At 44.2% G+C, this 25,600-nt stretch overlaps 1 protein-coding gene across 1 annotated transcript in view; it reads right to left on the bottom strand.

The window, feature by feature from the left end:
* Window positions 1-1,603: 1,603 nt before the first annotated feature.
* LOC139651108 (glutamate receptor 4) overlaps window positions 1,604-25,600 on the bottom strand; it is a gene marked incomplete at its 5' end in the record, with an annotated part of 58,851 nt that continues 34,854 nt past the window's right edge. Inside the window, 6 exons of the mRNA XM_071527952.1 lie at window positions 1,604-1,768; window positions 5,871-6,008; window positions 8,727-8,841; window positions 11,564-11,811; window positions 12,390-12,588; window positions 24,001-24,374. Coding sequence (XP_071384053.1) covers window positions 1,604-1,768; window positions 5,871-6,008; window positions 8,727-8,841; window positions 11,564-11,811; window positions 12,390-12,588; window positions 24,001-24,374 — 1,239 coding nt within the window. The remainder of the gene's footprint in view (window positions 1,769-5,870; window positions 6,009-8,726; window positions 8,842-11,563; window positions 11,812-12,389; window positions 12,589-24,000; window positions 24,375-25,600) is intronic.

Below are 25,600 nucleotides of genomic sequence, written 5' to 3'. Positions count from 1 at the left end.
ATTGGCTGGCGTTGCTGATGATGCGTCTGTATCCTATTGCAGCCCAGAGGCCCGAAGATTGTCCTTCCATTACCAAAAGAGATGAGGACACTAGAGTCAGTGAGATTGGAGCAATACATTTCTGCTACAGTGTGTCCAGCCTCCTCTGAGGATCCACAGTGTTTCAATAAGGAAGGGCTTCGATCATTGTTCAACATACAAACAGTGGCTTCATTAGCATGGTTTCAATGTCTTATTGGACATAGCATAGACACTTCATATAACATATAGTGAGAGAAATGGCATTTTTCAATTCCGCGTATCATTTCAACTCATGTCTCCACACACATAATGGTCTAAAAGATCTACCCAGATAGGAGTACTTGACTGTCGACATTTAAAACCAGGAGACAGACAGTTTCTTTTGAATTCCTCAGTACAAAAAATAGATCAAACAATGAAAAAAATAGTTTTATTTCAACAGCTGAAACTTGATTTATAAAGCTCTACTCGTGAGCGACTTTCTGGGTCTACGTCTGCACAGTGAGGGTTGTGGTTTAAGGATTGGGGGTGGAGCTAGATAACATTCAGTCTTTAATATATTAATTTGTTGGTGACAGGTATCAGAATATTTGGGCAGTTGATACCCCTTTCATTTAGAGCTTTAATGTTCCTATATTGTACAGTATGCATTGAACATATAATAAACTTTAACACTGTCTTCCACGTCTGTCTCCTTTTTTGGAGTGGTATCATCTTTTCCATTATTGCGATGAATAAAATCTTTAAAGATGATTACAAAAAAGAACTGTCTGTCTGTCCACTACAGTATCTGCTATGTACATCTGTTTAAAAAGCAAGCATGTTATACAGTCTTCCCTATGTACAGCTATTTTTTTCTTTCCTTTTTGTTTTCATGGAATATACATATTTACTTATCTTCACAGTTTCTTATGTTTTCTCATATATTCATTATCAATAGATTTTACTTTTGTTATTATTAATACAAATATTTTTCATCGTCTCCCTTATGGCACTGGGGTACAACTTTCCCAATGTCAGTTATTGATATCCAGTGAGACTGTTGCCTAAACATGTCTCTTGAACGCTGCTCATGTCTGTGTAGCAAATATTGTTCAGGTTGAAAACAATCTTGATTGTGATTCAGTTTGCCAATTTACAGCAATCCAAAAATGCACAGTTTACGCTTCAAGTTTACAGTTTTCTGGTCTTCATCTTATCATATATCATGATATTATAATTTTCTTCCCCCTTGCTTCCTCTTCTTCTTTTCACTGGAGCGGTAAAGGTGGACGCCTCCGCAGCATTCCCGCAAAATGGCGCTTTGATTTGAACGTACGCCACAGTGAAAATCAAGATTGTTCTGGTTCTGGTTTCTCCGAGTGGCCCACCGAGCCCCGGCGAGTCTCAACATCTAACTGTGGAAATCGTTGTTCGCGTTATCGTCCCTCTGTCGGTCCCCGTCTCGCCCGCTTGGAGGTGTCCGGTTGGGTGTGTAAATCCTGTTTCTTCGCGGTTAGTTTCTGGTGGTTTCGATGGGACGGTGTGATTTTTTTTGTTTTTTTTTTCTTTCAGAATAAGGCACTTTGGAGGTATTTGGTTTTCACGGGAGCTCCGAGGAGACCAGGGCCAGGCCGGAGCTCTGGCGGAGGGGGGGCCCGGCGTGGACGGCCTTGGGACAGTCGGGCGTCAGCACCCGTCCGTTCTCCCCGACGCTGCCCGTGATGGACAGACGGGCCTTGTTCCTCATGGCTTCTGTAAATGTCAGCTGAGGAGAAAAAATAAAGAGATAGGTATGTGTATGGAGGAGGGGGGGGAGCAGATGAAAATTAGGAAAAAGCTGCAGTTTTCACAATTTAGATTGGAGTTTTAGGGCGTGTTCACACCAAGCATGTTTGTATCAACTGAACTCTAGAGCATTTACTCCTTTAGATGAAAATGCGAGTCTTAGTCCTCCTCGAAGTGGACTGTGGTGTGGTTCATTAGAAGTGAGAAACATATGGTTTTATGAGTATGTTGTTTGTTGTTCGACTGTTATTCCATACGGTTTTCAGGGTATATGGATGGATGTTGACATCTGATTACCAACAGTTCCTCATGCTTGGAAAGCCTGCCGTAACAAAATGAACTGAGGGGGAACCACAGCCTGGACTGATGCTCATGTTCAGCTATTTCTTCACGTGTTCTTAACTGGTTTGAACACCAGAGAAGGTAAATTACAGCAAAGAGAACAGACAAGTCCATCATGCTTAGCTAAAGTTACAATGACTGGAATCAGATTTGTTTTGACTCCCCCTGCTGCCAAAATCTCTAACCTGGTGGGATGACAGGTCACCAAAACTCTGTCCAATAAACAAGCTACTTGTGAGTCCATGTGACTTTTGTTTACAAAGCCTGGTTTGCTTGTAATTGAGCAGTGTGAACCAAATATAAAAATGCAACAAAGTAAACTTTTACATTATGACCAAAGGAAACAAACCGTAGGTGTGATCGCACCCTTAGTTATAGAAACATTTGTCAGAGGCAAAGCTGCTCTGGAGGCAGAAATAATCTCATTGGTTGAGCTAAATCTCAATGGGCGGAGCCAAACCACAGTTTTTATGGCTAAGTAATGTTAGGCTGAAGCCCATTGAAAAAGGTAAGAGGTAAAAGAGGAGGTAGATAATGGATAGTAGACAGTAGATTATGAAGCCTAGAGCTCTTGCTACTATCTGAAAAATGCCATAAAAATCTAGCCATAGTTACCAAGTTATCTAGATTAGCTAGTTAGCCTAGATGACCTTTCATGTTCAAACTAGCCATACTAGCCTATAGCTGTTTGGGTAAATTAGTTAGCTAGCTGCTGACCTTCCAACACCATGAATGGCATGGTCATGAATGAATAAAAAAAAATCAGTCATTGCCATTTAGATTAATTGATAATTAATATTGATAATTGAAATTAACATTTTGAAGAGTGCCTTCTTTGCCAGTCCAGTTTGCCGATTGACTAACTTAGCTAACTCAGAAAAACTGTGGTTCTTTGGCTCCGCCCATTGAGGTTTAACTCAACCAATGAGATTATTTCTGCCTCCACAGCAGCTCTGCCTCCGACAAATGTTTGTAGAACTAAAACTCCAATCTGCTTCAATCTGTCAAAACAACAGGTAGAATATAAGACAGCCTCAGACTATAGCATATACATATATACAGTATATAGCATGACAACCACAGAATCAGAATACACCTGTCATAGCCATTCAGAACAGTATCAAGCCAGCTCCATACTACATGTAAATCCATTAGCGACAGAGTTATTACAGAGTGGGTGATAGTTGCAGGCAGTGGGACGGGGAAAGCTGACTAAGCAACAGTCAAGCTAATGAAGAGAGGGTGCTGAAGTGCCGATGGGGGACACATAACCATGTTGGACAAATATACACTGACTGGAAGAAGACATCTGCAAGTCTAATGGTCGAGGACCTGGGGGAAATATCCACAGAAAACAGCTCACATAAATAAAATCAGCTTAGCTCAAGGGATCCTTAGCTTACATTTACTTTGGCCCTACAATCCCCTCAATGTGTAGTGTTTAGATATGGCTTTATTATATATGGCTTCATGTGTGCTGTGCGCCCGGGGCTGGTTTCTCATTAAGTTTGGTTGTGGTTGTGCATTGATGGTCTATTGTAACTGATAGACTTGGGACTGCAGTGTCCCTGAGCTATGTGCTACTCAGGTGTACGAGGGTGTATGAGCGTCTGTGTGTGTGTGTGTATGTGTGTGTGTGTGTGTGTGTGTGTGTGTGTGTGCGTGCGTCTGCATGTTCAGATGTCCTCACAAGGCTACAAAGCTGAGGAAGAGGAAGAGAAGGCACTGGAGCTTTAAAGGGGTCGGGCTAGATGTTAAGGGGATGAGTGTAATTTGATGAAATGTCCTCACAAGTATAGATATACAAACGTGTGTGTGCAGAGTCAGACATTGGTCCTCATTTATTCATCATGCCTTTCCTACCCATCCATGAGTCTTGCTACAGCACAGGTCTGAATAGCAACACACCCACATTTGACAAAGCCCTGCAATAAAATCTAAGGGTTTCCAATCAATTCAATGGAGCTGAACACGCAAATTTGAATAAGAAATGTATTGTCTCTTTGTTGAGAACTGCGCTTATGATTTCTATGGTGAATAAAGCTATGAAACTACCTATTTAATCTGTTAAATTAGCATTTTTATCCTCACCATGAAATAAAATCTACAGACCTAATCAAAAAGACAAAGAGGCTGAAATGGCAGATTTTGGTAGGGGCTATGTGAAGTCAATCACACAAGTAGACATTTCCAACATTACTAAACTGCCTGTCCACCACTCCAATTGTGCTTACACTCTGTAAGCCATGAATATTATCTTACTGTCAAGTTCAAATTGGGTAATACAGATGTTTCCAGTGGTGGAAAGTAACTAAGTACATTTACTCAAGTACTGTACTTAAGTACAATTTTGAGATACTTGTTCTTTACTTGAGTATTTCCATTTCATCCTACTTTAAACTTCCACTACATTTCAGAGGGAAATATTGTACTTTCTACTCCACTACATTTATTTGGCAGCTTTAGTTACTTTTCAGATGGAGATTTGACACAATGGATAATATAACAAGCTTTTAAAATACAACACATTGTTAAAGATTAAACCAGTGGTTTCCAACCTTTTTGGCTTTTGACGTCTTACAAAAAGCAGTGTGTAGTCGGGGTCACATTTCAGATGATAGTGAGTTTTCCCTCTAAACCTCACATGGTTTCATTTCAATAAATGTTCAAATGATCCAATATTTCAGCAAAAATCAAAAACTGAAAACAGATTTGTGTATCAGAACTTTGTTTTTTCTTCTTTCCTCTCCCATTAATCATCTCACGACCCCTCAGATTTATCTGGTGACCCTTTGGAAGGGCCCGACCCCTAGGTTGGGAACCACTGGACTAAACTAGCTCTACCTCCAGCAGCTACAACAGTAACATGCTGCTTACACACTGATGCTTCAGTATTAATAATCTAATGATGTCATATATAATAAAATATCAGTCAGAGGGACCAAACCACTACTTTTACTTTAATACTTTAACTACATTTTGCTGCTAATACTTATGTACTTTTACTTAAGTAGGATTTTTCATGCAGGGCTTTTACTTGTAATGGAGTATTTTTACATTGCTGTATTGGTACTTTTACTTAAGAAAAGGATCAGAGTACTTCTTCCACCACTGGATGTTTCTTTGCAGGGAAAATGGGTCATACAGTATGCTTGCTTGATAAATGAGAGCCAATGTCTGCAGCCACACAAGCTGAGAAGCAGTAGAGGCAACATCCCGTTTAAAGATGACTCACTGCCTCTTGTCGGAGCGAGAAAAGCTAAGAGTGCAGACCGGGACGTCACATATGACCACATAATGAGAGACAGACTAACTGGGAAAGCGTTTTGCCACTGGTCACGACAGTCACTCAGCACGGCAAAGCTAGCACGGGGATATGATTAGGTTTCACTTACAGTCTCAGTGCAGGGAGCTAGAGAGGGGGTGGGGGGTGCGGGGGTCGGGGGCAGGGGGGGGGGGGGGGGGTCGGAAGGACCTTCTACGAAAAAACCACCCGACTACATCTTATCAACATCCCCGTCGCTGCCATACCCGTCGAAAACCTCGCTAAACTCGGCTAAATTGTGGACGCTGGGGCTGGGGCTGGGCCTCGGACTCTGGCTTTGGCTAGGGCCGGGGCTAGGGGGGGGGCTGGGGTGGCGGTGGCGGTGGAGGGAGTGGGGGTGGGGGTTGGGTTGGGGTTGGTGCGGGTGGGGGTGCTGGTGGTAATGGGCGTGTTGGTGCTGGGACTGGGCCTCCACCTTCATGCGCTTGGCCTCGTTGCGCGACTTGTAGCAGAACTCGATGAGGGCCACCAGCATGGCCAGGCCCAGGCCCCCCACGAGGATGTAGAAGACCCCCGCCACGTTGCTCAGGCTGAGGGCCTGGGACGACTTGTCCTGCAGGGGGTTGGGGGTGGTGGGGGGGGGTTACCCGGCGTGGGGGAGGGGGCGGGGGTGGAGAGAAACGAAATGACAGACACAAAGTCAGACACTAGTTGTAGCAGTGGCAGCAGAGAGTGATGCATACATTGCATTCATACAACATCGATACACACATACAATACAATACAATACAATACAAAAAAAAAATTCACATAATGCACGCACACACATACACACACGCAAACAAACACGATCACAGACGCACAACACGTAGCATTTTTCACTACTCTACCTCTAACCTGAGTCTACTCTTGTACATCTGCATGTATCCATGCCAGCAAAACTGATGATCTCTTGCTATCTAGTAAGTATTCTGGAAAACATTGAACCCACTGCATTAATTATTCTCCATGTCTCAACAGGCTGCCTTGTCTCTCAGGTCTGAAATGGGCCCTTTAACCCCTTGTTATCCAAACGTATGGTACAGCTCTCTCTCTGAGCTCTCGTTCCTCCCTGCCATTTGTCGTCCTTACTCAGGTCAAGTTAACCCTTCCCATTCAAGTTCTTACTTTGACACAACAGCGTCATGCTTTGTCTCATTGGCAGGTGATAGTGTGTGTGCGCCCTACACTTAATGGCCCTCATTTACGAAACGAACGTACGACAAAAAAATGGGCGTACGGTCCTTTCCACGCAAAGTTCGCCATGTATCAATTTGGACGTGAGCGGAGGCTACGATCAAATCTCACGTCAAGTCTCAACTCGTGTACGCGAGTTTTCCAGTCAGCGTGGACTTGCGGTTCAGCATAGTAAATCTGGCTAGGGTTAGGGTTAGGGTTAGGGTTAGGCTAACCAGTCGGAGAATTGTTATTAGACCATATATTCTGACTGGCATCTAAGCATATGCAGCCACATATTCATCACTTAAAAATATGTAGCCTATGGCAAAATATTCTATTTTGTAAAGGCCTACATCGACTATGTGTCATATAGCCTATCCCTAACATAAATAGGTATTTTCAAATTGTTTGCAATTAACAGGGTGAACAGTTTTCTGGTGTAAGATTCATTTAATTTCTTATACATATCACGGATGTATAAATGAAATATTCAAATCTCAGTACTTTGATGCCACTTTTCAGGCTGCCAAATAGAACTAATTGGTTCAGTTGGACTTTGCGACGTTAGAGTTTCTATTTGGAGGTCGGAGAAGTTTCTCTTCTTGGACGTATTACGCATCTCCATGTCGTAAACTCTGGGGGCGAGGCCTCTAAACCGAGAATATCTGACGATTGTTTTCGGACCCCACATTTATCAACGCCCGATCGTTCTTGCGCTGCTATCGGCGAGATCCGAACGTTTCACGGATCACGCGTGAACCCTGTCGTAAGACGATTCCTGCGCTCGGATCCGCGCTGGTTTCTACGTTAGACTGATAAATGAGGGCCAACGAACCGATCGAGAAGACGCTGGAAGGTCGACGTGGAAGGTTGTACATGCTGCTTCGTTTAAAAAAGGTGGCAGCTCTCGCCATGCTCCGGTGCATCAACACAGTGGATCAGTCTCGAGTGCGCTAGAGCTGAGGCATACAGTACCTGCTGGCATCTAGTGTGACATACAGTAACATCTGAACATGCCCTGAGACCATCCTAGGTGACAACCAGTGTGAGTGTGATGCTTCATCTCTGAGGTGGCGACGCGTAGCTGAGCTGCTATAAGACTGTTAGCGCTGCGCCATGCCTTGTTTCTGTCATGCTGTATCCCTCAGGCTACGCCTTCAATCTCTACCTGCGTGTCTGTCATTCGCTCTCTCTCAGAGTCTTATGTGTGTGTGCCAGCCTGCTGCAATAACAGAACAGTACTGCCAGCGTTCAAAAAAAGTGTGCATTGAAGACTCCCGGGCTGGTGGAGACTGACCTTACTTCCCGAGTCCTTGGGTCCACACTCCCCTTTATCGTACCACCATTTGTTTTTCAGTTTGTCTAAGACTCCTGCTTCACTCAGTTTCAATACGGCAAGGTTTACGGGCGTTCTTCAAATCACGGGGGGGGGGAGGGGAGGGGGGGAAGGGGTGGAGTGGGGGGGAAAATAACATAAATAACATCATAGGACATGTTATTTTATGTTATTCAATCAGAAGAAGCCCAACAAGAGCAACTCAGTACTCTTCAAAGTGACGAAGCCGGTGAAGGGGCCCCACGTGTGCTTACATGTCTCTCTGCTCATTTGGTCAAGATAGTTATTGTAGATATAGTTGGGGTGGGGTGTGTGTGGGAGGAGGGGGGGGGGGGTTGGGGGGGGAAGGGGGCGGAGCTAACAGACATATATGTGGGGGGCCCCCCCGGCTGCATCGCTTTTCTGGAACGGGCACATACTGCCGGGACCTATCTCGCAACAAGCACGGAGGCCAGTACTGTCAACGCAAAACTATTGGCTCATAAAATGTGCTTTATGCTTATTGCTGAGCTTAAACGGCCTATACATGACTTTCATGCCACCCCACTGGTTTTTACCCTTGCCTCCCATGGATCACTATGCAAGCGCTACGGCGAATATTTTTGTTTCGACAGTACTCGCTCTCCTCTCTCGGGATTCTAAAGGCGCCATTTTGCTTCGTGAGCGGCGGCCTCTCCGTGGGCGTCGACCCGGCAGATGCCCCTGTTGCCAGCGAAACAAATTCCTTTTTTTTTACCCGCATCAAGGTCACATGGGCATAGCGACATAGCGGCTAACCTTCTCGCCACCGCCTCCGCTGCCACACTCTCCTTTGTCGTACCACCACTTGTTTTTCAATTTGTCCAACAGGCCTTGCTCATTGAGTTTTAACACTGCCAGGTTAACTGCACTTCTTGAAAACGATAAAACATATATTTGAGTGAGAGGGGGGGGGGGTGAGTATATGCTGTCCAATTTGGGAGGGGATGGGGGGGGGAGGAGGAGGAGGAGGAGGAGGAGGAGGGGGGGAAAAGGGGGGAGTAGCAATATAAGAGAGGGACAAGGGTGGAAAAGTGGGTTAATGCTACTAAACGGTTACATCCCATCCCGACGCCCTGACAGCGTCCCCCCCCGGGACCCCGAACACACAGTGAGCACAAACCTCTCTCCTCTGATTGGTCCGTCCTCTACTCCTCGCACTGTTATTGTGCAATTGGATGTATATTGTACACTAGGGTTAGACCGATATATGGGGCTGATATTGGCCTTCTATTAAAAATCGTTTGCTGGCAAGTAAATCTTGTCCATCTCTGATATGATGGATATGATGCAATTATTACAGTGATTACATATTTATTGTAGAATTGATCGATAGTGGGAAACACTCTGATGTGACATTTTGATCAGATTCAACACAAGTATGCATGAATATATTGCATTATTATTATTATTATTATTATTAGTAGTAGTAGTAGTAATAGTAGTGGTAGTAATAGTAGTAGTAGTAGTAGTGGTAGTAATAGTAGTAGTAGTAGTAGTGGTAGTAGTAGTGGTAGTAGTAGTAGTGGTAGTAGTAGTGGTAGTAATAGCAGTAGTAGTAGCAGTAGTAGTAGTAGTAGCGGTAGTAATAGCAGTAGTGGTAGTAATAGTAGTAGTAGTAGTAGTAGTAGTAGTGGTAGTAATAGTAGTAGTCATAGTAGTAGTGGTAGTAATAGTAGTAGTAATAGTAGTAGTAGTAGTAGTAATAGCAGCAGCAGCAGTAGTGGCATTATCCTGATTTTCAATGGAGACATTTAGTGTCACATGGTATAAATGCTATTTCAGAGGCAAAAATGACATTCTGAGGAAACACTAAAAACTAGCATTGTTTTTATTTTTGGTATAGAAATGATCAGATGTATCGGTATTGGCCTGTAAAAACCCATATTGGTCAAACCCTAGTGTATACTATGCTTTGAGCAACAGGTAACTCAAATAATCTGGACCTGTTTTCTACATGTATATGTATATGTCTATGTCAACCAGCTCAAACCTCACAGGATTTCAGAACGTTAAGCCTATGTGGAAAATCGTGATTGACTTGCATAAAATGCCTATGTGTATCATAATTTCATGGATTCTTTTGAAGGCTGCTGCGGTGACGTCTGGAAATAGTGGAGAGAGAGAGAGATTTGCCTCAGCGTGCGTTTTGATCCTTTTAAATTCATTTGCATCAATAAAAAAAAAAAAACACAGTCAGTAATGGAAATGGATCAGAAATGTCAAACACACAGCCACGCAGCTAATAACTGAACAGGAGCTGATGAGAAGATAGTCAAAACGGTTTACGGAGCCATGTGAAATAGCGGCCTTGACTGACAGTGTCGCCTGCTCTGTGTCGCCGGTGTGTTTCCCTGCTGATATCGGGAAGAGTGACTGACAGAAGATGATAATCCCCAGAAGAACAAGATGGAGGCCTGGAGAGAGGGACTACCGTGATCTGTCAGGGACTCTTCGTGGTCAAAGCAGTGGCGGAAAACTGGCACCAGTCTGGCTGGAAAACAAACCAAACGCCTGCTCTGCTCTACTTCAGAGACTTGGCATGGTCAGAGGAATTTACAGAAAAACAACTAAGAGGGTTTGATTTACTGGCTGTGAGGAGTTTGCCGCTCGCTAACAAATCACTATGTTGCTACCTATTCGCAAAAAGTGGAAAAACCCTATGTACGGCCATTGTTTTCCCACACTCTCTAATTACATTTGATCAATTATAGCAATGTTATCTATGTATACAGCGGAATTGCCTAGTTGGCTCCATAATAATCTGCTCTCCCTGGTCGTTTCCATGAAATGTGTGTACTGTGCTACAATTTTCTCATACCTCCACTAGAGAAAAGGCAAGTGCAAGCAATCATGTACCTGTTCTCCGGTTATTTGCAGGCGTATACACGCATACACACACACCTATGCAGTTTTGCCTTCGTTATATTTTGCCATTCCTTTTGGTGAGACCTTACAGGCGGGCTTTGATCGATGAGGCTGCGGATTGAAAGCGCAACTCCCCACAGTAATGACACTGTATTCTCTGGCAGGTCTGTAAATTCCACTATGTGCAGAAGGCAGTGACAGAGTCTGGCACAGTCACCCAGGGCTGAGCATTCAAATGGCTCCCAAAACATCATTTCAGTCACTTGGATCATTATCAGAATCAGTCAACCGTCAATATGGCTTGAAGTAGCATTAGCCAAATATCTCATACTAAACTAATTAGTGCTGTATTTAAAAAAAATGCAGTTCTAAGTAAGACATTTTCAGATGAATCAAGTGCACTAGTGCTTCCAGCATGCCATTCCACATCTCCTCGGCCAAAACAACATGAGCACAAGCAAAAAGATTTACCTGGTGTGTAGAGCTGTAACAAAAATAATGAAATAAAAAAACACCCCTCTGTCATCACAATGAAGCCCCGCATGCAGCAAACACAGATGTCAAACAGCCACTACTTTCTGCCTTCAAATAAACACGTGAAACGCCCCCACCCACCCACACCAAGCAATAAGAGGAGACAGAGATAGAAAGATAGAAAAGGCGGCACACCAGGGAAGGTGGAATACCATAACAACACGTAGAACATATTGTTACACTATTCCACCCACCTTAACTGTGAACCCTTGGGTGTGGCTACTCCGTAGCCTTTGGAGTCCAGGTTGCCTCCCACTTTCATGGTGTCGCACGGCTTGCGCTGCTCTGTGTACTCATTCATGGTGGACTCCAAGAGGAAGGCGTACTTCCCTTTGGACTTGCGGACCCGCGCCACGCCCTCTGCGGTGGTCTTGGTGAAGACCGTGGGCTCGGCCGACTTCATGTAGCCCCACATCTTCTCGTAGACGGCGATCTTTGACCGCTGTAGGATTTCGGGGGGTAGGGGATTGCAGGTGGAAGTGTCATCGGAGATGGGGGAGGTGGAAAGAGCATAGCCGCGTACAACACAAGGTAGAGAAGACATGGGGCATCAGTTCAAAATTGGAGTATAACTTCGACATGGATTCAGAAATTACTAGGATAATTTAACTGTACACACACATATACATCTGAGAGCTTACTCACGAAAACTTGGACTGCTTTAGGAATAGACCAAAAGCCAAGGAACAATGCAGGTAAATTCCAACTTGGTGCAAACTACCTCTAGAACTTACCATATCCGGTGGGATAGCTAGAAAAAAACATATCTACATCTACATCTTGCATACTCTAGCAATATGTAGATATGTCACATTCTACCCACACGTACTCAGCCGAGGTATAGTATGAATGTAATATTTTTCATGCATGATCCTCCTCCTTTACGTTCTTGCAAGTGCCTGGGAGTGCGTGCAAGCGGCCTTTCCTCCGTGAATTACTCGTGTGCATAAGATGCAAGTATCGCATGGGTTCCCCTACCTGTTTGCAAGTCGATCATTTACCCCAGTAAGTCCAACTCACCCTGAAGAACTCTTTGGTAGAGCCAGAGTCCAGAGTGCCGTAGGCAATGTCCGTCTGCTTTGCCAGATCCTCAGCGCTCTCTATGGGGGAGACCATCCTCTCCACAGTGAGGAAGGCAGCCAGGTTAGCCGTGTAGGACGAGATGATGATGAGGGTGAAGAACCACCAAACGCCTCCCACGATACGGCCCGATAGCGATCTTGGGGAGAGGAAGTAGGGAGGAGAGAAGGGAGGGAGAAAGAGGGAATTTGGAGGGAAAATTTGAAGGGAAGAGGGAGTAGAGGGGCAAGTGAAGGATGGACAAGAGAAAATTAAGGGAAAAGGAAGAGTGTAAGGTAATGGCGGAGGTAGTGGGGAGGGAATAATGAATTGCCAGAAAGGAGGAGCAGGAAAATGAGAATTTGGGTGGGGCAAGAGGTACAATAAGGGGCGATGAAGAGAGGAGAGTGAGGGATCAGTGGGGTGAGATAGAAAAACATCCATCAGTGTTGAAACATACAGTCATTGTGAAACTGCAGACAATTACAGAAGGAATGACAGAAGGAGTATGGCTGAGTAAAGCATGGAGAGAGTCTAGCCACCACCGCAGGGGCAGGAATGCTGACGTGCCACCACAAGGTGGAGCTCTGACAACATCCAAACCTGCCAGAGCTGTATTTACCCTTCATTAGTGGAGATTGCCTCATGAAAACCAAACACGCTCGCTGTCGACCACTCTGTTAAAAGAAAAGGTACTGCTGTCCCTCTCCCCTCCCTCTCTCCCTCCCTTTTTTTTGTTTATTGGCGGGATGAAAAGAGCTCGAAGTCCCTCGGACGGCGTGGCGCCAGCACTGTTCTTTTCTTGTTTGCTGGCTCGGGGGAGACAGATAGCGCGCTGCTCAGGAGCAGGGGAAGGTCGTGAGGAGAATCTTAAACCATAAATGCTGCATTGAGGAGAACAAACAAGATCTCCCCTCGGTGCAAATCAAACAGAGGAGGATACAAAACCCTCAGGCCTGCTTGTCAGATGGAGAGAAAGATGGGGATATGAGAGGGGGAGGAGAGAGGCATCTGCAACTGTCAATGTTTTCTTCTGGCTGGTCTTTCTGCTGTGTCTCACAGCGATCTGGCCCTATTCCATTGTCCCCAATGAACTCTGGGTACTTTATTCTCCATGTCCTGTGTGCATACACCCTTAACAAAAAGGGTTGTATATTGTACCAGAGAATAGTTATGGCTTATAACATAGCAGAACCCTTGTTGGTACTCTACATAACCCTTTTAGAAATGTTCTCTATAGCACCATGCTCAAATGGTTCCACATAGATCCTTAACGGTGCTCTAAAACAGTGGTTCTCAACATGGGGTCCGGGGACCACCAGGGGTCCTTGAGGGCATTCCAGGGGATCTTCAGCAAATTGATAAATTGTTAAACTTCATTATTTTGTCATTTTAGAATGACTATTTTGATAATATTTTCACTGTTATCTCTCTACCTACAGTGCAGATAGTCATGGAATTCTGGACAAAATCATATCTGACAATAAAAATATTCTCAGATCAAATGGGGGTCTGTGGCCCTAATGTGTACTAAATTAGGGGTCGTTGATATGAAAAAGGTTGAGAACCACTGCTCTAAAAGAACCCTTTTAGAAATGTTCTCCATGGCATTATGCTCAAATAGCTCTACAGAGAACCTTTACGGTGCCGTAAAGAACCCTTAAGAATGTCTGAAATGTGGCAAACCAGCAGTATTTAAAAGGAACAAATCAAACAAATCAGAGGGTTCTTTGAGCAACCCGCTACCTTCACCAAAGACCCGCTGCAGCACCCTTCCGTTTTCTGGGTGTACATGGACAAGGTGAACGCGCCTGTAGCGGCTAAGGGCGACTTCCGCGAGCGAGCCGCCGCAGTCGAGCATGTCTCCTCTACATACACAGGAGGCTTTGCCCACGAAATAGACTGACTTGGCGTATTAGCTCTGGATTTGAATACAAATGACTTCCCTTCTCTTTCTCTCCCCTCGCTCTCTCTCTTCCCTTCCCCCCACCCCCCCGAGAAGATGGAGACTATTCCGCTGAGGCTTTTGAACACAGAAAATTTAACTGTAAAAAAAAAAAAAAAAAATGACTGAAAGGGGTTGGGGGCGGCTTGATGAGTCCTAACACCCCCCCCCACACACACACGCGCGCACGCCGTCTCGCTCTCTCTCTCTCTCCCCCTCGCCTTCATTATTTTCCCTTTCTACCTGCAACAAGCCCCTTCATTCTCTCTGTCAGGCTGTCTCCTTCATCTGTCTCTTTATTTCCCGTTCCCTGTATTGGCAGGGAGAGGCCGGCAGCAGCGGCAGTAGCTGCTGGGAATGTAATGACGGGACCAGAAGATGAGTGAGTGTCTCTTTGCCTTCCCTCCATCCATCCATCCCTCTATCCCTCTGTACTGTGTGTTGGCTGGTTCTGGTGACTTTGATCCATGGTGACAGACTGCTGTATCCTGATGGGACTGCAGTAAACAGGGGGGGGGGGCGATGGGTGAGGGAGGTGGGAGGGGCTTAAGGCCGGGAGTCGGGGGTTATTTTGAGCTAAAGTGTTCACTTGAGTGGATAAACAGTGTCTTCATTTAATATTCACCTTCCATGGACGGTGCAAGAAACATGAAGATAAGGCGACTAACGGATTATAATGCTGCGCACTGTGCTTGCTGATGTCTCTGTGTGTGTGTGTGTGTGTGGCTATAACCATGAGTGTGTGTCATTTGGCATAATACACATTGTAATAATGAGTTTTAAACCGATGCATGGGGCTGATATTGGCCTTTTATTAAAAATCAGATCTAGTCCAGTCAGTGTCATTCACCTCTGATATGACGGATATGATTACATATACAAATATTGTAGAATTGATCAATACTACACTGGTTGTCTATGGGAAGCCCTTAACCTGAATTCATTGTTAAAGGACTTTATTATCCTGAGTTTTAGTGTCCCATTATCTAAATGTTTCAAACGCTTTTCCACCCTGCCAGGAATACATTACTGGGGCGAAACACTGAATACTTGTACTTTTTTTTTTTTTTTAAAGATACTGAGTATCAGCACAAAATAGCTACTGGCAGCTTCAATCCAAAAATATTGGTAGCGGTACCAGCCTCCAGAAACGGCAAAAAAAATCGTTTGAACCCCAGTGTAAACCACACAGATGGTGTTAGATGACAGAAAATCATATCCCACTGTCTCACAAACCAATCATTTTTACTGCACTCTGCTGCACTCTGCACTGTGTGAACGTATGAGTATTTGTGCATGCATACCACATTTGCAGTAAGTCCACTTGAATGATCCAGGAGGCTTGACAAGTGCTGCAGGATTACCAGAAAACAAAACAACTTACGGGGACATTTTGCTGGTCATCATATCAGGAAAACATTATTTTAAGGTTGAGATTAAGGTCAGAATCTGAGTTCATAAGTAAAGGGTGAGGTATGGTTATGTGTTTATGTGAGGGTTATGAGTGTTTGCTTGTGTTTTTGTACAATATAAAGGTTTGCAAAAAAAACTAACAAGTTTGATTACAGATATGTGTTTGGGGAAAAGTTGACTGTGATGATGTATGAGTTCAGTTCTCCCATGAGTGGAGAGAGACAGATGGGAAAGTATTAGAAGAAATACAGTGGAAACAAAACAGAAATTGGCTACACTGTTGGGGGTAGGGGGGTAGGATTGCATTGCAGCAGTCCAGCAAACCTCAGAATACAAATAATACTAAATGTTTTTTTCCTACAGGCTAACTCTGATAAATAAAATGGGGTTTACAGAGGGAGAGATGTAAAATGGCTGGCATAGTTTGCATGTTGGCAAGATGGCATTCCAATACAAACTTAATCTCCAAATGTAAATAAACTGAAAAAAAATTTAAGAACTGGAGAAAATGAGGAGGAAATTATGATCGGCATCAAGTGTCTTGTGTGAGTCAATAACGGGAAGGATGAGCGAAAAACGACAAAAGTTGGATTTGGCACAACAAGAAAGCGCAAATACGACTGTAGAAATAACAAAACTATTGCAGTTGGGGAAGTGGGAAGAAACCAGTAGTGTTGTTATTATTTATTATGATTGTTATTGATTGATATGATAATATAAATGCTCATTCTTCTGATCATTATTATTCTAATTGTTAGAATTATGATTATGATGATAAAGATAAGGATGACTGCATATTATGGATTTAATTATTATCATTGTGACTCAACCCTCGTATGACTTACATAAGCTTGATACTACTGACTATGATATACATTATTAATTTACCTCATAAAGATTTATATCAGCCTAAAAAGCTGGTAAAGAGGTGGTAACCTCTGTAAATACAACGTTTACCCTCCACTACATCCCATATACAGCAACCTGCTGTAATGAAAACTATGAAAATACACGTATTGAGCATAACGACTCCACGACTCTGTATTGTTTTATCATTGAAAGTTTGGTATATGTGTTGCTGAAGCAGTGCAGAAGCAATGTAAGCTTCAGTGGAAAAGCAGAAGGCAGAAAGCAACTTGTAAATGGCGAGCAAACAAGCTGAGGATTAAATATAATAAGGTTCCACCAGTTTGCAAACCATTTTCCCTCTCTGGACACTTGTTTGTCTTCTCGTGAGCTCGTTCACCTTAAACCACTTAAGCTTCAATTTTCCCGCTTTGCTCTTTCCTTCATTGAGAAAAAAAAAGATACAAAAAAACAAAAAGCCGCTGTCAAAGACGACTCGGCGCAGCATGCGTGCGTATAGATTTTCCATATAAAGGATTTAGAGTGTGCGTGTGTATGAGAGAGAAAGAGAGAGAGAGAGAGAGAGAAAGAAACGGAGGAAGAGAAGCAGACAGAAGACGCGACGGGAAGGAGGGGGAGGCGATGAAGTGAAAGACGCAGAGAGGAAGAGCGCTGACCTTGAGAGGAACCTAAATAAATGAAGAGGTGCTTGTCTGCTCCCAGCGTGACGCCCCGGGGCGAGCCCACGGCATTTAACTTATTCATACCAGACAGCGCTTCCCTCGACATCCTTCTCTCCTCCTCTACCTCCACTTTCCGTCCTCGCCCTCCCTCCCCCCAGCCCCGAATTCAAATGTAAAACCTTCAAATCAATTAAACCCTTCCGTGATCCTGTCGGCTCCAACTTGCCCCGTCAACGTTTTAGCTAACTCCTTGCCGCCATTTTGCATAAGTCTCTCCTGACCGCTGTCTCTCCCTGGTCAAAAGGCAGCAACATGGCCGCTGAGAGGATCTATGAGGTGGTGATACGCCATCGAAGATAAAGCAGGCTCTTTTAGCGTGGATATTTTTGCAGAATCTGTTGAGTATCTCCAAAAACAGCGAGCCAGATAAGATGAAAGGGAGTCCTATTCCTATGATCCCAGAGTCCTATGTTCCCAGGGTCCTATGTTCCCCAGATTTATATGGCACATAATGGGAACATGACAAAGGGTCCTATGTTCCCCAGTTCTACATATGTGCTCTCCCTGGGTCCTATGTTACCAAGGTCCTATGTTCCCCAGCTCTATATAGCACATAATGGGAACCTGAAAAAGATGTTCCCCAGCTCTGTATTCGCTTAATATGGTTAGTAAGAGTTAGGGTTTAGGGTTAGGGTTAGGGTTAGGGTTAAACATAGGACCCTGGGAACATAGGACCCTGGGAGAGCACATATGTAGAACTGGGGAACATAGGACCCTGGGAACATAGATACGCTCCCGATGAAAGTGCTGTCTTTGTCCAATCACAACGTGAGATCGTGTCTGGCTAACTGCTCCAGATGCCTGGAATAAAGCGGCCTTGAAGAAAACCCTTTTGGTCGTAACACCGCTGGCGGCGGATCTGACACCATGAACCTGTTCATTTCCTGTAGAGCTGAGCTGATGTGCGGACACTCAACAAACTTGTCAGCTGAGAACAGTTGGTCACGGTTGAACCTTTTGCTGTCAACAACCAATCAGATGTCCGTGCTTCATTGTTTCCCTACCAATGTGGGTTCACGTCATGAACAATAGTTCTGTCTGGCAAGTGCAAAATGAACGAGAAGTTGATTCCAGCCATTCAAAGCTTCCCAGTTCTCTACAACTTTTGTTTCAAAGACTACAGGAATAAATTTATTAGCATTTGTGTTTTTGCTATTTATTTTCGATGAATGCTACCTCATTTATGCTTGCTAGGGGAGCGTATCTATGTTCCCAGGGTCCTATGTTCCCAGGGTCCTATGTTCCCCAGATTTATATGGCACATAATGGGAACATAGGACCCTTTGTCATGTTCCCCAGTTCTATATATGTGTGTAGAACTTTTACCTCCTGTGTTCCCAGAGTCCTATGTTCCCAAGGTCCTATGTTTAACCCTAACCCTAACTAAACATATTAAGTGAATACAGAGCTGGGGAACATCTTTTTCAGGTTCCCATTATGTGCTATATAGAGCTGGGGAACATAGGACCCTGGTAACATAGGAATGACTCCCTTGCGAACTAGCTATGTTAACTCACCAAAACAATGCCACTTTATGAAAGGCAATACTAAAGCAGCAAAACATACACTGACTTGTCTGTTTATAGTTTTGTGGCTGCGCCTACATAGATGCAATCAGAGCCTCTCAAACCGGCCACAATAGAGCGACACATCAACAGGGCTGCTCACAGTGTGAACAGGCAGTTAGTGACGCAAGCAAGTGATGCAGCACAACAGCAGTCAGGGAGTAGGATCATAAAGCTCAATCCCATCGAATGTAACACCAGTGTTAGTCAACACAGCTATAGATAGAATCTGTTGCAGAAGAAGGGAATGAAGGATAGAGTTGAATCCATCAAAAAAAGATCAGAACACGGAAAGCCAGACGTGTCTCAATGGTGATCAACGTGCAACATTGTCTGGCTCATGAGGCTACATTTGCGGCCGCAAATAATTGTTGTTTTTCTACACAAAAACATGACAGAAACCTACTGCTGGCCTTAATTTACAACATTTTCACACGTGTGAATGTCCGTTTTACTGATCTCTAACACAATACTGATTCAAGCTATATCCAGCTCATGAAAGATTTTCCATTGTCTGTACTAAACACCCGGTGTCTGGTAGCTCTTTCCTGGGAAAATCCTCTGGTGCACAGGAAGTGATGCGTTTTAAGTTTCCGGTCTGTTTGTAATAAATAGAAGAACTGGGTAGTTAGCATGAGCAGTGATAGCCACCATGGCTGAACAGACAAAGAAAAGAGCGAATGACTTAGTAAGCTTACAATGATTAGGGTTTTTACAAAGAATTACAGCCAAATATATAATAAGCTAAAGACCATAACAATCTTCTCATAAGGAAGTATTCCCAACTGAACATTAATGCACTCGTAAACCTTAATACGTTTGCTTATACAATAGGTAATTTAGTCTTTGAAGAAATTTTGGCACTCAAATCGCTGCATAGTGTCATTAACAACGTTGCTGGAACTATACTGCAACTATACGGCACTACGTTTGGTTCGGCAGAGACTTGCGTCGTCACTTGGAAAACGAACAAACAGATCACAGCATTGTCATTTGCTCACCAGATGTGACAGCTACCCAGGGAGACGGACGAGACGAATCCATCTGAGCCGACAAGACACAGATTGTACACCTGGAGCGGTCACGACCAATTGCACCTGCATCGATTGGCTGATAGCTACTCTGATATTTATATTGATATTTTTCTAAAATGAAATTCAGACTCGTGATACAGAAACACGAGATCCCGCAGTCTCAGGAGAAAGAATAACTTTAGTTCCGCCCAGCTGGGATTTGTAGTCAATTAAAAGACTAAAGTGTCACCGTTTCACTTTAAGCTCCCCTCTCCTCCTGTTTCCATGGAGACATCGCCATTGGAGACCGGGATATTAATCACTGAATTAATTATTATGGGCTGCCTTGAGGGAGTAGAGGGGGGTATTAGCCCTTATTAAGAGAGAGAGAGCGAGAGAGGAAGGAGTTCAGTGCAATCTCAACCTCTGCCTTTCCTGATGGAGCCGCCTCCTTCCCTGATGCAGCAACCTGGTCTTAGAGAATTTCATGAAATGAGCACGATTCAAATGGAAATACGTGAAATACGAGAAATACATTTTCCCACCACAAAAGGATTAGGTGAATGAAACATGACTAGAATCAGGCAGGAGTTGGACATTGAACTAGCACAGTGGAAAGTAAGGGTGTGGAGGAACCCGGACTCTGCCGGCTCGGGTTCAATTCCACGAACCCGGGTCGCATGCAAATACGTTTTCTATTGACAATGATCCTAACCTTACCCTAACCTTAACCAAAGTTGTTTTACTTGCCTAAACCTAACCGGTAGCTAACCTTCTCATGTGACAAACATGTCCAATCCGTGGTGGCGGAACGTAATCTTCACATTATTTGTGTCCACAACATTAGATTACATGCAGTGATTCTCAACCTTTTTCATATTAAGGACCTCTAATTTAGTCCACATTAGAGTCACGGACCCCCATTTGATGAGATTTTGTCTCTTGGACCCAAATCTGAGAATATTTTCATTTTCAGATATGATTTTGTCCAGAATTCCATGACTATGTGTATTGAAAGTAGAGATAACAGAGAAACTACGATCAAAATACTCATTCTTCTACATTCTCTAATTGTGTTAATTTCTTGTAAATTAAATAATGGTGAAATTTAACATTATAAGTTTGCTGGGGACCCCCTGGAACCCCCCCCAAGGACCCCTGGTGGTCCCCGGACCCCACGTTGAGAACCACTGATCTAGCGTTTCAGAGTTTGCGCTCATATTACAGCGTTTTGCGAGACCGTGTTTGAGCTCCCGCAGCCCGGCCGGCTCCTCATCGCAAAACACACGAGCGATACGCCGCGGCCCTCGGCCCCCAAAATTCGTCTCCCCGTTCACCTCTGCCCTTGTCACTCCCTCCACGCCGTCTAATCTCCCCCGCGTGTGAGGGGATTTGCATGTCGCCCTGTCAGGGTAAACTGGAAGTGGAAGCGCTGCCTGAGCTCCGGGGGCTCGGCGGTGATGGATTGGGAAGGGCCCCCATGGGATTAGCGGTGACAGGTGGAAGGCAGCGGGGCCACAGCCAGAGACGGCGAGGGGTCGAAATGTAGACTTTTTCATTCTGACGCCGACATTGTTATGTGGCTCTAAAGTCCTTATCTGCAGTACACAGGCATAGATGCGGCGGGCAGGGGTGGTGGTGGGTGGGTGGGGGTGGTCTGCGCACATGTGAAAGAAAAAGCAAGTGTATTCCTTAAATGAGTGTGCTTAATCAAAATCACAGGCCCCCTATGGCCTCCGCTATAGGTTGCTTACGTGAGGCCAGGCGCTATAATTTTCGACGGCGATCTAATGTAGTGTACCTTGGGATCCTCCATCTTGTGTGTTTCTCTGTTCTTCTCTGGTGTGGGGGGGGCTGAAAGATACAGGCTGGTTTGGTCCTCCTTTCATCTCCTACAATCTTACCAACTCTATTATATACAGTACATGATCCATAAGGGCTTAAAGCAGATAGCAGAACTACATAAAAGACTTAAAATAACTATAGGAACCGCTTTAGCAATAGCTTAAAATAACCTGAACAATCCATCTACTGGAACTTTAAAGCTCGGCAAAGCCATTCCAACGGCTGAGAAAGGCTTTACAGAAAATGAGAGACCAGTAAGGACGACAGGCTTTAACAATCTATAGGTTTTCACCATAACAGGCAGATGTGGGCAGAGAGAGAGTGCCGGTGTGTGATGATGGACGAGAAGCCTGATCTTTGATTCAGAAGCAAAGACGGCCAGCGCTTTGCGGCTGGAGGAGGACACAGCGAGACAGTAAACCGTACAAGTCCCAATTCTCCACCCTTCCGCCAAAGTACCCTTGACGACATGCTTACTGGACACCAATCCATTGGTTTTTAAGCCTGAGGGATGGTGGGGCCTGGGTTTGGTTCGGTGTATTTTGGACAAAGGGGAGAGAAATAAGAGACACAGCGAAAGACAACACCTTGAGAGTGTGTTCTGACTGAATCACACCGTTCTCAGACCATGAGACGAACAGTATGCCTAGAGTATTATGGTCACTAATGTATCTGGAGCCCATACAGCTAAATACAAAGACATGAGGCACACAAGTACACAGCCACAACTGCTGAAGCTGACAGACGATGCGACAACCTAATTCCCTTAGAAGCAGACAACACAGTATATGCAAGTCGGACAGCAAAGTACAATATGGCTGAGTAAGAAAGAGACATACATAAAAATCAATACCAGTAGCCACACACACACACACACACACACATACACACAAACACACAATGCGACTGCGCACATATACACACAGCATGAGCAGCAAACACTGTAGTGCAACGGATGAGACGGTAGCTAAAATTTAGGACAAATATATTGTAAAACTTTACATTATGATACTTTAAAACTCTAATAACTATAATATTGAACTAATTCTACAGTCTCCATGCAATGACATGCCATTTATCATTGATATACAGTATGTGCAATAAGTCACTTGATTAATACAAATACAGTTGGTCAAGCCTAGAACGTCATATTGTTGCTGTCAGATGGAAACCTTGTACAAAAGAAACAGCCTTGTTTTTAGTTAGGCCACCACACATTTTTGTGGTTACCCAGTGGGTTTTGAAATGGTTTCATCAGCCAAATATTCCTAGGATTTTTCTCAACCCATACAGGACCATGTAATCCGTCAATTGAAGTTAACTCCAGAATTGGATTTACAAGGTTTTCACATCACGACAGCGCTATATTTCTTCTAGAGATATATATATAAATGATATAGTCCTAGTTCAGATGTTGACTGTCAACAGCAATCCATTTCAGAGTCAGTAAGGAAAGTCACACTAGGCAAGAAATAGGAAAAGTACACAGCTCAAATAAAGTTGGTAGAAGCATTTTCATGGTTTATAAGGGAGGTTTCATTTGAACACATTGGTGAATGCTGACTTATGCTGGGACACACTACACAACTCAACGGACTGAGAAAAGATAGAAAATAAAACACTAACAGCTATCATTGGCAGATTGGCAGATTTTTTTTTGTGTTGCGTTGATTTGGGAATTTAAAACCTTCCACAGTTCTAGCACTAATCCAAATACAATACAAATCTTGGGGAAAAACAAGCTGTCAAGCTACTACCACAATTATCCATAACAACCATGAAGGTTGAATAAGTTGCTAAGTTGCTATTTTTTCCTTCACTCACATTCAGCTGTCATTGGCTATTGCTGGTCTGTGGTCAGATTTGAGTGGTTGACCAATCCTGGTCATGACTATAATCTCTTGCTTCCCAATCCTGACTGGAAGCAAGAGATTATAGTCATGAACCTTCAGGTTACAAGATCAACTGTATGACCGACCAAACTATTGCTGACTTGATCTTGAAAGTCAGCCATAACACCAAATCGTTGTGTAGTGTGTCCCCAGCCTGAGGAGACTTTATCCAAATCTAGGTGTACATTAGGAAGGTTCAGTTGGTCGAACTAACCTAAAGTTACCATCTCACCCAAATTACCCTTCTCCTTGGCGGAGCTCTGACTGTAGATGAAAAATGATTTGACCATCCAGGGGAAGTGTGCCTTACCTGGGCGAGATGTCGCAGCCCTGTTGCATGAAGGCGCCCAGGGAGAACCAGAGGGAGTTGAAGATGCCGAACTCATTGGGGGGCTGGTCACTTGGCGGACCGTCGGTGCCCTCTTCGGGCTCCTCGGTGTGCCACTCGTACGGGCTGAAGCGGCTGACCAGGAAGAGCACCACGCTCACGCCGATGTAGGCAAACACGATGCACATCCAGATCTCGTAGGCCAGCGGGTCCAGGAAGGAGAACACCCCGGGTTTGGATTTTTGGGGCTTCTTGATCATGATGGAAATGCCCAGCGACATGAAGGGCTTGGAGAAGTCGATCACCTCCTCCCGGACCAACGTGATAGTCAATGGGGCCACAGCGATTTCCGCTTTCTGTGGAGGTGATTGGGATATAATTTGGTTAGCCGTCTAACTGAGATGCGGACCGACTAATCTAACAGACCATGTGGACTAGGGGATTTCTTTCAGTTGCTCTGATGATCATGCTCTGATGAAGGTGACATGGCCAGAATAAATTGGTGAAATTGAGATTAGTCAACGTTGTCCTGAAGATCTGTGATTGTGCTACCTTTTTACCTTTGGGTACCTTTGGGAACTTATATGACTTTGGTTTGGCACCACAAACAAAATACTGGGAAGGCACATCCTTTCAAAGATCTGATTTCTTTCAGTTGTTAGGATCCCAAAACAGCCTGCAGCCTATCGCGCAACTACTGTAAACCTAAACCCAAATGACGATACATATAATTTGAGTTCAACAGTTTGACTAAACCAAACAAATGCAAACAACAGATCATCTCTCTGAGCTGGGCCATACCCACACAGCGTCCCAACATTACTTATTCAGAGATAGAACATTCCTAAAGCCAATAAGCCAGCCAGCCAGCCACCAGAAAACAAAAGAACAACAATCGCTCCCTCTCTGCTCTCCTCAGCCCAAGTCATTTCAACTGGATTTCTCCCTTGACTGAACACATCTCAGAGCGATCAAGTTTAGACAGAGAGACTGAATACATCGCAGAGTGATCAAGTTAAGACAGAGAGAAAAAGAAAAGAAATGGGAAAAAAAAAAAAAAAGAAAAATCCCAAAACCTTCTCTAACACTGAGCGGCTTAGCTCAAAGTCTGGGGAAATCAGAGGGGAGGATAAAATAATGTGTCAGAGAAATATGCTTACAGCACAAGAAGGCCAAAATGGGATAGAGCCACCTCTGAGGTCTGCAGCGGAGAAAAGTGCATATTGCCTTGCCACAAATCCACAAAACAGATTATAGTTAGTGACTTAGCAACACTTCTGACCTTGTCTGGCTGGCTTGGGAGCAAAGGGCTTAATCTCAGCAAGAAATTAAAGTTTCATTACGGGCCGGCTGACACTTAAGGAGGGAGAGGAAAGGAGAAAAAAAAAGACACAGAGGAGAGGAAAAGAAAATGGAAGAGATTTACGTTCTTTCATCCTCAGCAAAATGCACTAAGATGACAGTCTGAGTGCATTTACTGCGTGTTAAAATACACGGCGGGTTAAAAGGAAGGAGAGCTCTCGCAGTTGTGCAGGGGGCTTTTCACGGAGCGCCTGAGGAAATGAATGGGCTCTAAGCAAAA

This window comes from Centroberyx affinis, unplaced genomic scaffold, assembly GCF_046629955.1.
Source record: "Centroberyx affinis isolate AG114_WGS23_722 - 3 ecotype Tasmania unplaced genomic scaffold, CSIRO-AGI_Caff_v1 ptg001594l_1, whole genome shotgun sequence".
Taxonomy (NCBI): Eukaryota; Metazoa; Chordata; class Actinopteri; order Beryciformes; family Berycidae; genus Centroberyx; species Centroberyx affinis.
The sequence above is the reverse complement of the archived record's forward strand: the minus strand, read 5'-3'. Positions and strand labels throughout refer to the sequence as shown.